At 39.0% G+C, this 12714-nt stretch overlaps 2 protein-coding genes across 2 annotated transcripts; one reads left to right on the top strand and one right to left on the bottom strand.

Moving 5' to 3' along the window:
- Positions 1 to 176: 176 nt before the first annotated feature.
- Positions 177 to 2100, top strand: LOC105397228 (BRCA1-associated RING domain protein 1). The gene has a single exon (XM_011569237.3). The coding sequence runs from the start codon at positions 263 to 265 to the stop codon at positions 1937 to 1939; it is 1677 nt and encodes a 558-aa protein (XP_011567539.3). The 5' UTR covers positions 177 to 262; the 3' UTR covers positions 1940 to 2100.
- A 1777-nt stretch (positions 2101 to 3877) lies between these two features.
- On the bottom strand, positions 3878 to 12655 carry LOC105396173 (probable C-mannosyltransferase DPY19L1). Its single transcript, XM_048629853.1, has 12 exons — positions 12425 to 12655; positions 11804 to 12054; positions 11210 to 11412; positions 10637 to 10817; positions 8764 to 9815; positions 8248 to 8354; positions 7458 to 7617; positions 6727 to 6855; positions 5978 to 6133; positions 5290 to 5387; positions 4278 to 4365; positions 3878 to 3980 (listed from the first exon to the last, which is right to left on the bottom strand). Exons 1-10 carry the CDS (start codon positions 12510 to 12512, stop codon positions 5354 to 5356), a joined length of 2361 nt encoding a protein of 786 aa, XP_048485810.1. The 5' UTR covers positions 12513 to 12655; the 3' UTR covers positions 3878 to 3980; positions 4278 to 4365; positions 5290 to 5353.
- Positions 12656 to 12714: the final 59 nt, after the last annotated feature.

Genomic DNA, 12714 nt, shown 5'->3' with positions numbered 1-12714 from the left:
GTCAACATATTCCGGACAATAGTCAGACAGTTAAATTATTTTGGAACACGGCCGATGTTGGCACAAAGCTCAGAATAATAACGGCTACGATACAAGGAAGGAACGGACTTCTTTTGAACAACTGTTTGACGTGACAGTCGTGACACTTGTTGTCATTGATGTTTTTTTACTTTTTTTTTGTTTTGCTCCGCTCCTCAATTTTCCCGCGAGCGTGAAAGAAATCTGATTATTTATTGCAAAAAACTTTGAAATAAACTTTGCAATGTCTTCTACGAAGCTGAGTACGTTTCTACGAGCCTTAGAAAATGTGAAACAAGATCTAACGTGCGGTGTTTGCGGTGAGCTTTGCAACGACGCCGTCACTTTAAGCAAATGTTTTCATTTGATTTGTGCAGAACATTTTGATGGGCTTAAAAACTGCCCTACGTGCAACATTGCGCTCGATGGATGTAAATCATTCACCGACAAAGATCTGGCCTCTACGATATCTTCAACTAAAGTTCTGGATGACATGTTTAAGCCTTACAGAACTGAGAAAGAAAATGTACATTCAAATTCGAGAGGAGACAATTCTGCTGTTTCAGAACAGGTTAAAAAGCGACGAGCTATTAAAAAGAAGGAGGTGGTTGATAAACCAGACATAGTTGTCACAGAACACAGTACAGAGAAGGCCTCTGCTAAGAAAACTACTCAACAAAGTAACAAAACTGATGAGCTGACTATAAAAAAAGTTGACTCTGGTAAGGCAGCATCTAAAGCAACCCAAGAGAACCTCAACGCATCCGTCTTATCAAACATCAGCAGCTCTAAGTTAAACAAAACTGTAGAGAAAAGGAATTTGAAAGGAGAGACAGCCCTGCATGTGGCCTGTCGTCTCGGCAAAATTGACAAAGTCACCGAACTCCTTAACTTAGCAGCCAACCCTAATACAAAGGATAATGCTGGTTGGACTCCGTTACATGAAGTTGTTCAAAATGGACGGCTAGATTTAGTAAAGCTGCTCTTACAACATAATGCTTTGTTAAATGTTCCCGGTCAGGGTAATGAGACACCACTCCATGAAGCAATAAGGTACGGCCATAAGGATATTGTCAAAGAACTTGTGATAAACGGTGCTGACGTAAATGCTCGAAACATAAAAGGAGAATGCCCAAAAGACTTGGCTACAGGTGAAATGAGAGAAGTTTTAGACTCTGCAGCTGAAAATATAGTTCAAACACAAAGTGCGAATGTCACACATATTTCCGCTATGCACTCTGAGATAGATTATGATGACATTAGAGTATACTGCGTGTCGGAAACTCGTAAGGCTCAAAGTAAGCTTAAATTGCTAGCCAAACACCACAGTAATCTACACATAGAGGTAAAATTCAACAAGAAAGTCACTCATTTGATTGTTGACACTGAAGATGATCTGACTTGCATACCAACGTTAGACATCCTGCATGGAATAACAAATGAACTGTGGATTCTCAGTTCCAATTGGATAATGAACTCATCAGAGGAAAAATTAGAATCATTTGACAAGTATGAAGTGGTTGGAGTAGGAAAAGACACATTTAACGGTCCAAAAGTTGCAAGATTCAACAAATACAAACAACTGCCTGGTCTATTCAATGGCTGCCACTTTTATTTGCATAACTTCACATCAAAATATGAAATATCAAAGCAAATTGTGTTGACAAAGGCAGTATTGTCCAAACTAATAACAGATGCCGACGGTGTTGTGCTAAGAAGGGTTCCGAATCCAGAATCAATACCAGAGTCTGAGAAATTAGTACCGTATCATGCGAGGAAAGATGGGCCCTTGGTAGAATGCTCACATTATATTATTTTCAAAGATATGTATGAACCGAGGTACAATATGAAGCATCTGAAAGCCTTGCCGGTGGGATGGCTGATTGAGTGCATTGAAAAGTATGAGCTTTGTGATCCTTAATTAACTGTTTCATTATGTACTATGTATGTATAGCTTCTATTTAGTTAATTTGTATTTACTTTGATCGGAATTTGGGGCCAATACTTTGTTCAATTCTAATTTGAGAAATGTATAATAATTATTAATTTATTTGGAATAAATATAACTACTATCTTATAAAATTACAGTTTTTTTATCTAAATTATACTACAGGGTTAGGCGCAGCGCACACCGAACTGCAAAATGCTCGCGCATGGTCGAGCAAACTTTTAGCGCATGTAGAACGCATACTCGAACATTTACTAGAAAGCTCGAGCATGGTCGAGCATCAAGTTGGGACGTGTATTCAATTTTGAAATGTATGGAATTATCATAAGATTAATTTTTCAATGATTTCACAATATGCTCTGCTCTGCTCTGCTCTTGGTGTGCGCTGAGCCTAAATGGCAGCACTAAAACCTATATACTTACCACCTTATGGTGCTTACATAGAGAATCGGGTTCCCTGTATCTACCTGTACCGGTAACCTGATTATACGAAAGCGCTCACTTACGGAGCATTTCCTGGATTTTTTAATCGCAGTGAACGCTTTCGCATTATCGGCGGTTACCGGTACAGGTAGATACAGGGAACCCGATTCTCTATGTAAGCACCGCCGGAATGAGAGTCAGAGTAACTAGTTAACCATTGCGCCATCCGATTATACTTATTCCTCAAGTTGCTATCAAAGTTATAAAAAAAATGGTCTAAGAAATAAAAGAAAAAATGCTTCACATTCAATGTAATTGAACAATTATTAAATAGATAGCTATAATACATACAGAGTAGTTGTTATTAAATTCTAGAATGTCAACAGTTCCTCTAACAGTTACTTTTACAATTTGTTAGGTAAGTACAAGTAAATGCTTTATCTAAATATTTATGTTATTAAGGCCCTGTTTCACAATGTCTGGTTAGTGGCTACCTATCATAAAATTGGTGTCACTGTCCAAAAAAAATAACTGATTCTGAAACAGGGCCTTAATAAAACTTAAGTTTACAAAATGCAAACATAATGCATGTTGATAAAAATAGTTGAGCACAAAGTTGGTTTTTTTCTATACTTTATAGTTTTATTTACTAAGCCCAATACCTAATTAAATAAACGGCAAAGTGTATAAAAAAACTGTACATTTAGTTAATTGAATTAAACTGATTATTTCCATATGAGTAGGTAGGTACTAGGTAGGTACTTACTTAAACAATTTCATTCGATAGTGGAAATTTGCTTGTGTGATAGGTAGATCCTACTACTGATAAAATAGGTACCTTAGTATAATATAAGTATTAAGTAAGTATAAACTACTAGGTACTTACTACTTATGAATTTCTATCTACAAGAAATTAAACCTACTTACGCTTTTTAAGCGATTTGGTATAAGTTTTGTTACCCAGGTATAATAAAATTGGAAATAATAATATAGAGGGTACATAATAATATAGTGCCCCGTACAGGCATTCAATAAATAAATCATATTTTAGGGTTCTAGGTTCACAAATATCTTACTTATAATTACAATAATAATTACTGAATCACATACATAACATTATACTTAACTTTTACAAACTACCTAACTAAGGGTAAAGTTGAAAAGAATGTGCTAAAATTATTTTGATGATTATTCCACAGACGAAATTCCAAGACTATGATTTATCAGGGTGTTGAAAAAGGGTATACTAAGCCGAAACCAGCATGTGCAGCATGTTATATCTAAGCCCGAAACTGAAATCAGAATTTCCATAGAAACTTAGTTGGTCACGCGACTTTTTTCTATGGAGAATGTTTTTTTTTCGCGAATTTTGAAATTCTGAATCCAGATTTGGGCTGGTTCCAGATGGTGCACATGCTGGTTTCGGCTTAGTATACCCTTTTTGCAACACCCTGTATTATGAAAATTCGTGTAACTTTGAGTTATGTATTTAAGCTTAAAACTAGTTATTAACGGAGATCTAACAGTGAGTTAATGCTGATATTAGGTAAATAGTTGTTTCATGAATGAGATCCTGTTGAATGGAATCCATCTGCGAAAAAAAGAAATTTAGTTATTCCACTGATTTAGTACATACATACTTATACAGGTTGTTGCAAAAAGGGTATCGATATATCGATACCAGAGTCTGTATATTTCGCGAATTTTGACATTCTGATTTCATTGTTATTTATTTAGGGCAGTTTTTCAATAGGCCGATAAAAGTTATCAGCAGAATAAAATTGTTGCTGTGTCTGTCTAATAAAACATCCAGTCAGACACAAATTGTTCCCCAGATAACTTTGATCTGGCTATAGAAAATACCAGTCTAAATGATTTTAATAAATACCTTTTCTATTCAGCTTTAGTTTTGGCGTAAAACCGAGTCATGTTGTCGTTCATCATAGACATCTTACTGATTTGAAATCCTGTTATTCCTGAAAACAAAACATACATTTTAGTTCTTAGCGTGTCGGCGAAAAACACTGGGGTCGGAGGTTAATCAGATTAGCGTCAGACTGCCCAGGGTTTACCGGACGTATAATATAAGGAATAAATTACTGTACCACAAAAAACTTTAAACACTGTTTTACAAGTGTTTAAAACGAAATTTGACAGATTTTGTAGGCGTTTGACAGCGCTAAACACTTGTTAAATACTGTCTAAGTTTTTGTGGTAAGGCCCAAAGTGTCTACAGGCTTCGTCAAACTGAAAGCGTTACTAAAGCGCGTCAGAGCGTCTAACTTGACGCCGCGCTATGACGCTAAGATGTGTTGTACTACTATGGTAACATACCGTCAAACAGAGTTCCAACGCTAGCGTTGCGTTGCGTACTCCGCTGGTGCTGAGGCGCGAGCATAGGATTCGATACTATTTTCGAATCTACACGAAGGGTCGCTTTTACCAAACGCTAAACGTATTTAAATAAAATTTTAAATACATTTTGTACTAACTGACAGACGTATGACAGGCTACTAAATACGTTTAGCGTTTGGTGAAATTCCAACTAACATGGAAAAAACAATTGCCACTTTTGGAACTAACAAATTTGCCTTACATTTTGACAGTGACATTTGACGATACGCAACGAAAACGGAGGTATCGAATCCTGTGCTCGGGCAACAGGTCCTCTGTGCAGCGATCACAGGATTCGATACTATTTTCGAAACTACACAAACATATGGAAAAATAACAATATCGTCAACTGTCATGGTCAAAATGTAAAATTTGTTAGTTCCAAAAGTGACATTTGTTTTTTTCCATATGTTTGTGTAGTTTCGAAAAAAGTATCGATTCCGGTGATAGACGTACTGTTTGAGGGTATTTTCTCATGAGATGTCCCCACATATTACATGTCGTACCTAGAACGCTCTCGTCGAGTTGCTTCCGGAGCGCGCCGAGCTCGGCGGCGCCGGCGGCCGCCTGTCAGGTGTCGAACGAGCGAGGCATGTAGCGCACGCTGAGGACAAATTAGTTATTTATTAATTCTTTTATTGCACAATTTACAGAGAGTTGCCCCCTTATTCATAGAAAAGTTATAGAACGTCGAAGAACAAATTGTTCAATAGCTAAAACGACCGATCACTTTTCTAGGAATAAGAGGGTTTATCTACAATCAGGTGGATTTCATGCTAAAAGCATTATATACCAGTCAACCTGCAGGAGCAGAAAGTAGGAAGTGTAAAAAATAAATAATAAGAAATTTTGTCGTTGCAAATTACCGTTATATTTAACAATGATCCTGCGATCTATACTCGTTCAAAAACCTATCACTTGAGTACAAATGTACAACGAAAAACGGATGACGCGTCTTGAGCATAATATAATTAATCATCATCATCACCACACCCATCACGTCCCCACTGCTGGGGCACAACACGGGTTTTCTTCCAATAAAGCAAGGGTTTTAGGCCTAGTCCACCACGCTGGCCTAGTGCGGGTTGGTGTACCCCAACACAAGCAAGCTTGTGCTGAGAGAGTTGTCGGGTAAGTGGGCACCAGTCAAGTCCACCACGTAAATATTTAAATTATTATGTATGTATGTAATACCTGAAGTCATGAATCTTGAACACGCTGTACTTGTGATTTCTGAACACGCTGTAGAAGTGGTCGACCCTGGACGTGAGCAGCAGGTGGCACAGCCGGGGCTCGCCCGCCGCCGCCGGCGCCTCGCGGTCCCAGATCGACTCGAATGTGCAGTTGTCACTGGAATAGTGGGGATTCATTGTTACATGTTTTACATTAGAAAGTTTTTTGGGACTTTCAGGAAAGGTTTGCCTAGGTGTTAGCTTAGTGTCTACCCGCATTACGATAATATATAGCGGCGAAAATAATAGCTACAGCTACATGCATTTTATAAGAGTTGGATCACCTGTTTTCCCATGGTTTTTAAAGTTATTTTGTGAGCATATGACCACTGATCAACAAAACTAGAGTAGATTGAGTGCAAAATTAGACAAAACTAAATGGTTTTTCTTTCTTTCTTTTCTAACTGAGAACACTCGACATACACACTCGCCTTGTCAGCGGCTAACACTTTGCCTACTGGGAACGTCTACTTAGTATGACAAACCCCATCCCAGAGCCATAGCAGTAGTCTCTGTTCACTATCAGATGTGTCACTTTCAGCCGCGACAGCTCCATATACAGCAATAGCAGAGAGAACTTGCCCTATCGCCTCTATATCACGATTCGCAATAAGTACGGCGCTGTGATTGGTAGAACGCGCAATAAAACGAATTTATCGACGTCGTATCGTAACGTATATAAATAATGTATATATATTTAGTATGACCTACCTCATCCCAGAGCCATAGCAGTAGTCTCTGTCCACGATGAGATGCGTCACCTTGAGCCGGGACAGTTCCACATACAGCTCTAGCGGAGAGAACTTGCCGTACGTCTTGTATACTGCGTATGTGCGAGCCCTGGAACAATAATTACATAATATATTATGAGTAGGTTAAGGTTGGTCCAAATACCTTGTCAGTTCCTGAAGTTAGATGCGATTTACACTTTTATGTTTTGTCAAACTAAACAACTGGCAATCAGTGAAATAATGATTGGCGGTTTGTTAGTTTGACAAGGTACAAAACTGCATCTGTAACGGGAAATGACGATGTATTCGTAATTGAATATTTACGGTTATACCGAGCCTCCTTGTTATCATAATGAGGGATGAAGAGACTGTGATTTTGCGCGATGTAGAGTGAATCAATCATTATACAGCGCCATCTACCGACAACTTCCCGAACTTCTTTCGCTCTCACCTAGCCTCCTTGTTCTCATAGTGCGGATGGTTGACGATAGGGCGGCGCGCGCTCAGCAGCACGGCACAGGGTATGAAGACAGTTACTTACTGACTACCTACTAGTATCTATCGACAGCATAGCTATTATAGCGTACCTAGCCTCTTTTACTTCTCATAAAGGGAGATAATACAGTGCGATACACTCCTTGTTGCAGAAGAATACGCATTCATAAAATCATTCATAAGCGCCATCTAGTGGCAACTCCTAGAACTTCTTACCTAGCCTCCTTGTTCTCATAATGCGGATGATTGACGATAGGGCGGCGCGCGCTCAGCAGCACGGCACTCGTGACGGGCACCGGGCCGGCGAACACCGGAGCCGCCGGCGTCTGGGATATCCACTGCAGTAGCTCTTCTAGTTGGAGGTCGGAGAATTCTCCTGGTGATAAGGAGAGAAATTTGATAAGTAACCTGAAGAGCCGTGGTGGCGTAACGGGTAGGAGCTCGGCTGAGTGAATCGAGGGGCCGTGGGTTCAAATCCTGGCATGTAGCGATGAGTTATTTTCTATGAATAATAAGGAATTGAAGTAAAATTTTAATCATACCAGAGTGGTCTTACTGTGAAGGAAAACATCGTGAAGAAACCTGCTGCAACATCTTGATTCTGGATGTGTAAACCTAAGTGCATTGTAGGTTCTACAGTGTACGTTTGTAGGGACTCGCAATTTTTACTATGGGACCAACTCGTAATAGTTGACTATGTTGGACATACCTAAAGCCTAAGATAAAATAAGATGTTCCTATTTCCCATTTATCTACACGCTTGGCAGGCGGCTAGGAGATATCTCAGAGAATAATTTGTAAACAAGATTAGATAACAAATATATCTGCCCTTGTCAAGATTGGTACTACGCATGACAAAATATTGAAAGTTTGGTAATTTCGGTGTATTTTATACATTTCCCGCGAACACGCGTACGAATTTCCAAAAATCAGTCTGCAAAAGTCGCGCAGACTGACCCCCTTTCCGCTTACTATACCACATTTCCAAACACCCTGTATAACTCACCCAAGTTCTTCATCTGTCCCTGCACGTTAGTATAGGCCTTCCACGCGATCATAGCGAACAGCACCGTGAAGAACAGAGAGCGGAGCGTGGCGCCCGCGCGCGGCCATCTGAAACATATTGTTCATCTTTAACCTCTTTAATCTTAGATGAACAATGTACGGACAAGATGGAGATGGTGTCAGTGCAAAGTCTCCACAAATAAGAATAGAGTATAATAAAAATAATATTTATTCAGAAAACTATAAGTAGGTACAGACAGATAACACCCCACTTCTACCACTGACCTATTATGTTTAATTAGTACGGTGATAAAATTTGAGACTTATTCATTGGTACAATGGTTGTCATTAGGTTGAACTTAAAACGGTATACAGTGAGAAAATGCACCCAGTTTTTTGCTTTGTTTTTGTATGTGATCCACCATCTTATTCGCATATTGTAAATCTAAGACTGTATTCGAAGTTTTTTTTCATTGAGGTTTAACAAAATGTTGTACAGTATTTATTATAGACTCACCTTTTAAATTTCTCCATTTCAAAAGTCACCACTAGTGACGCCACCAAACACATGTGCGGCACAAAAAGCAACTTTAGCCTCATGATCATAACGGCCATTATCATAAACGCCACCATTTGTGACACATTGTAGAAAATACCAGCGTCTATCTTTAAATTCATCAAAAACTCCAACAGTTCATCTCTCGGTGGCTTCTCTTTCTCTTTTACACACAGATCAGTTTTGTTTTTCTTGTCTGTGGTCTTTGGTTTGTCTTTATTTTCTTCTGCATTATCTGTGTCGTCTTTTTTCACTTCTATTTGTTTATTATCTTCATTATTTTCTTTATCTTTCTCTTGTTCATCTATTTTCTCTTCTTTATGTTCAGGCATTGTGTTTTCTATGCCGCTGTCATCGTCACTAGAGTCAGAATCTTTGGCTTTCTTCTTCTTCTTTAAGACTTTGTCCTTTTTGTGTACGCACGTGTACGCGTCCACTATCCATTTGAACGTAACATTGACAACACAAACGAAGGCTATGGGGACTAGCGTACTATCCCATAGATGACCCCAAGTTTCTAGCGGCAGAAAGTCAAAAGCCTCCGAACAAGTATAAAGCTTAGTATGAAAGCTCTGATAGTCAGATATTTTCGCCCACAATATCTCCCAAATATGAGCGTCTTCAAAGATGAGTAAAAACTCCCTGATTTCGGTTTTGAGACAAATAGACATGATCATTACAATAGCGATTCTCATAACCACTAGGAACGACTCCAAAATTAAATCCAGGCGCGTCTCAACGGCAATCCTCATGTTACTGAAGAAGAGACAGTAGATAGAGACAACAATAAAGAACGAAGTATAGATGGACGTCTTCAGCATATCATTCCCTTGTAAGAGCAGGATGGCCATATGCAGCCCGCAGAAGTGGGAGTGGAGAAAGATGCAGAAGGTCTTCAGGTCTATGATACGTAGCTGCTCCATTACGAAGAAGATGAAGATTTGCGTGAAGAATATGAACTGGGTGAACTGCCAGAAGAGCAGGCACACGCAGTTGATCAGGAATATTGATACCTGGAATGGAAAGTTATTGGTGATTAAATTTTTCATCATTGCAGCAAAATTAGGATATCATTTTTAAATAGCACAAATGTGATTTTGATTCATACAAATTTTTTTTATGCAGAAATTTAAGTACAATTATACCACGATCTGTTACGGCAAAGGAAAACACCGTGAGCAAACCTGCACATCTAGATTCTAGATGTGTACTATAAGTGCATTGTACTGATTCAAAAACGGTGATACGGTTTGCGGCCTGTGTGAGTAAAAATGTACAACGAAAGGTGGGAGGAAACCTGCATATCTACATTTAGAACATCTATATATGTGAACCCACCAACCCGCAGTGTACCAGCGTGGTGTGAAATGGTTCAAGCCTAGGAAGGCAGTTTAGACCTTGGGGACATGTACAAAGGTTCCATTCGAGAGAGCCAGGTGCAGGTACTTACACCCCCACAGAAAATAGAACCTAGCCCATTTAATTCATTCATCACGACCCATTACGTCTCCACTGCTCGGGCTGGGGACTCCTTCCAATAAAGAAAGGGTTTTAAGCCTAGTGCACCACGCGGGCCCAGTGCGGGTTGGTGGACCCCAACACAACCAAGTTAGTTCTGAGAGAGTTGTCGGGTAAGTGGGCAACCCGACTGTCAGATGTTTTCAGGCTGCCTCTTTACTGTACAGAGTAACCCTACAGACCCCACTGACAAAAGACGTGATGGCATGTAAGACGTGACAAAAGTTTTGCATCACGCTTACTCACATCGCGCAGCCTCACGAACTTTTGCCACTTATAGCTAGACCTTCAAAGTGACTCCACAGAGCCCACTGACCTGCATCCCGAGCAGCGCATGCTCCCCCCCCCGCAGCTGGACCGTCAGCAGCCACATCTGCAGCAGCAGCGCCGGCTGCGCGAAGTTCTCGCGCAGCGCCGGCGCCAGCGCCACGCGCGTGCAGTCCGCGTGGTTGGCCAGGTATTGGCAGACTGTGACTAGGCCGCCGAGGATGCTGTTGCTGTGGGAGAATAGAGTAGAATAGTACTTTATCGATTTAAAAGAACAGAAATAATGAAAATGTATACAGTGGATATTATTCAGCAGCCTTTTCGGTAAGAACAATCTCTTCCAGGCAACCTTTGGGTGGTGGAATGACTAAAAGAATAAATAAGGAAGGTGTAGGAATATTCTAATAAACATTTTTGGTTTTAATAATTAATACTGAAATTTACATAATATGGGAGATTGGTTTTTGAAGGTTTTAGTCACTTTCGGAGGCATAGTGACATGCTGGAAAACCGCGCAAAACATTTGTGTTTATGGTAGCACATTCTGAGCAAGGCTTGTTTTGGACATACATTTGGACCATAAGTAACATTTAATAAGTTGATGTTCAGAAACCTTACTTACCTCAGGGTAGTCCCAAATATAAACAGCGCTCCCAGTGTAACTCCGGCTAAGATGAACACAGACTGCACATAGAATATCATCGGCACTCCAAGTCCATTGCAGCTCTCTACCGAGGGAATGTCATCACCGCGGAACACTGTGGTGCACGAGACTGTCCCGTTCAAATACGGGTAGAAGTACCGGTACACGGAGCCTAGAATCACCTGGAAAAATTTTGAGAAACATTTAATCTATTGAAATTAAACTAATGAACAAACAAGAGCTGACATGCAATCAGTATGCTTAACTTTTTGCATCGCACAGTTGTGATATTTGGCCAAAAACAATAGATTTTTATTGTGTTTGATATCATGGGATTCAATCAGTTAGAAAAGATAGTCTTGGCATAGGATTTCCATGGTAAATAGATGATAATATTTCTTTCAATTAAAGTAGTTTTTTGCACATTTTTAACAGTTATAAATAATATGGAGTAAAACAGCTTTTAAGTCAGGCATGCAGAGCTATGATTGGCTAAATTTACATTTTGGTAATATTTGGAAGATTTGTGCGTAAAAATCTTAAATCTATTGATTTACTTATGTCCAGACTAACCTCTGGAATAATATTGAACCTGTTGAATGCGTTGACTTCATTCGGGTATTCAACATGTTTATCGTACATGATTCTTGTGATCGCAGCCACATACGGTTCCTCTTCAACTATAGTCTTATAGTACGAGTAGTAGAATCCTTGTTCTGAACGGAATGACATTTCACGCTCCAGGTCCGATAGCATAGAGAAGTTCAGGTCATTCTCAAATAGTATGTTGACGTATTGTGTGTGACCGTAGCCAATGATAATGGCTGGAAAGAGTTGGAATTTAAATTAAGAACAGGAAACAAGAGACTGAATAATAAATTGTAAAATTTTATCTCATTTTTAAGTTAGATATCTCCGAAATAACACCGTTATGTTTATGATTAACATTCTCTAAGTGTAAAAATAAAACTTAGTTCCTTAACTAGTTTTTATTCTGTGCTTGGGTAAGTATTTAAGTTCATACTGGAAAAGTTTTCAAGATTTTCTTTAGGCCCAATGCAAAGGTTTAAAACAAAGTTATGAAATTAGAACTGACTATAAATATGTTGTTGTTAATTTGCATAGTATACTTAATAATTCAAGGTTTCAATTATTTACTTTTAAAATAAATTTTAGAATCAGGTGATCACTTACCCAGTAAAGCAATGAGGATATTTCTTCCATATTTCACGGTGAACCGCTTAAACCGCGACTCTCTCACCTCAACCACCGTTTCTTCCATTGTAGCAGAATTTGTATTTGTTCACATTATAGTATTAAAGTACGTAACTTTCATAATATTTACGATTTTAATCGGTTTTTCAAAATCGACAATTTATTACGAATTGTTGACATTTGTTTGACGTAACGTTGACGTAAGGCGAAGAGATGGGATTTCGATTACGATATTATAAAATCGAATGATGATAGATTTAAATAAAAAA

The sequence above is a fragment of the Plutella xylostella genome, chromosome 24, assembly GCF_932276165.1.
Source record: "Plutella xylostella chromosome 24, ilPluXylo3.1, whole genome shotgun sequence".
Taxonomy (NCBI): Eukaryota; Metazoa; Arthropoda; class Insecta; order Lepidoptera; family Plutellidae; genus Plutella; species Plutella xylostella.
This window is presented reverse-complemented; position numbering and strand designations above follow the sequence as displayed.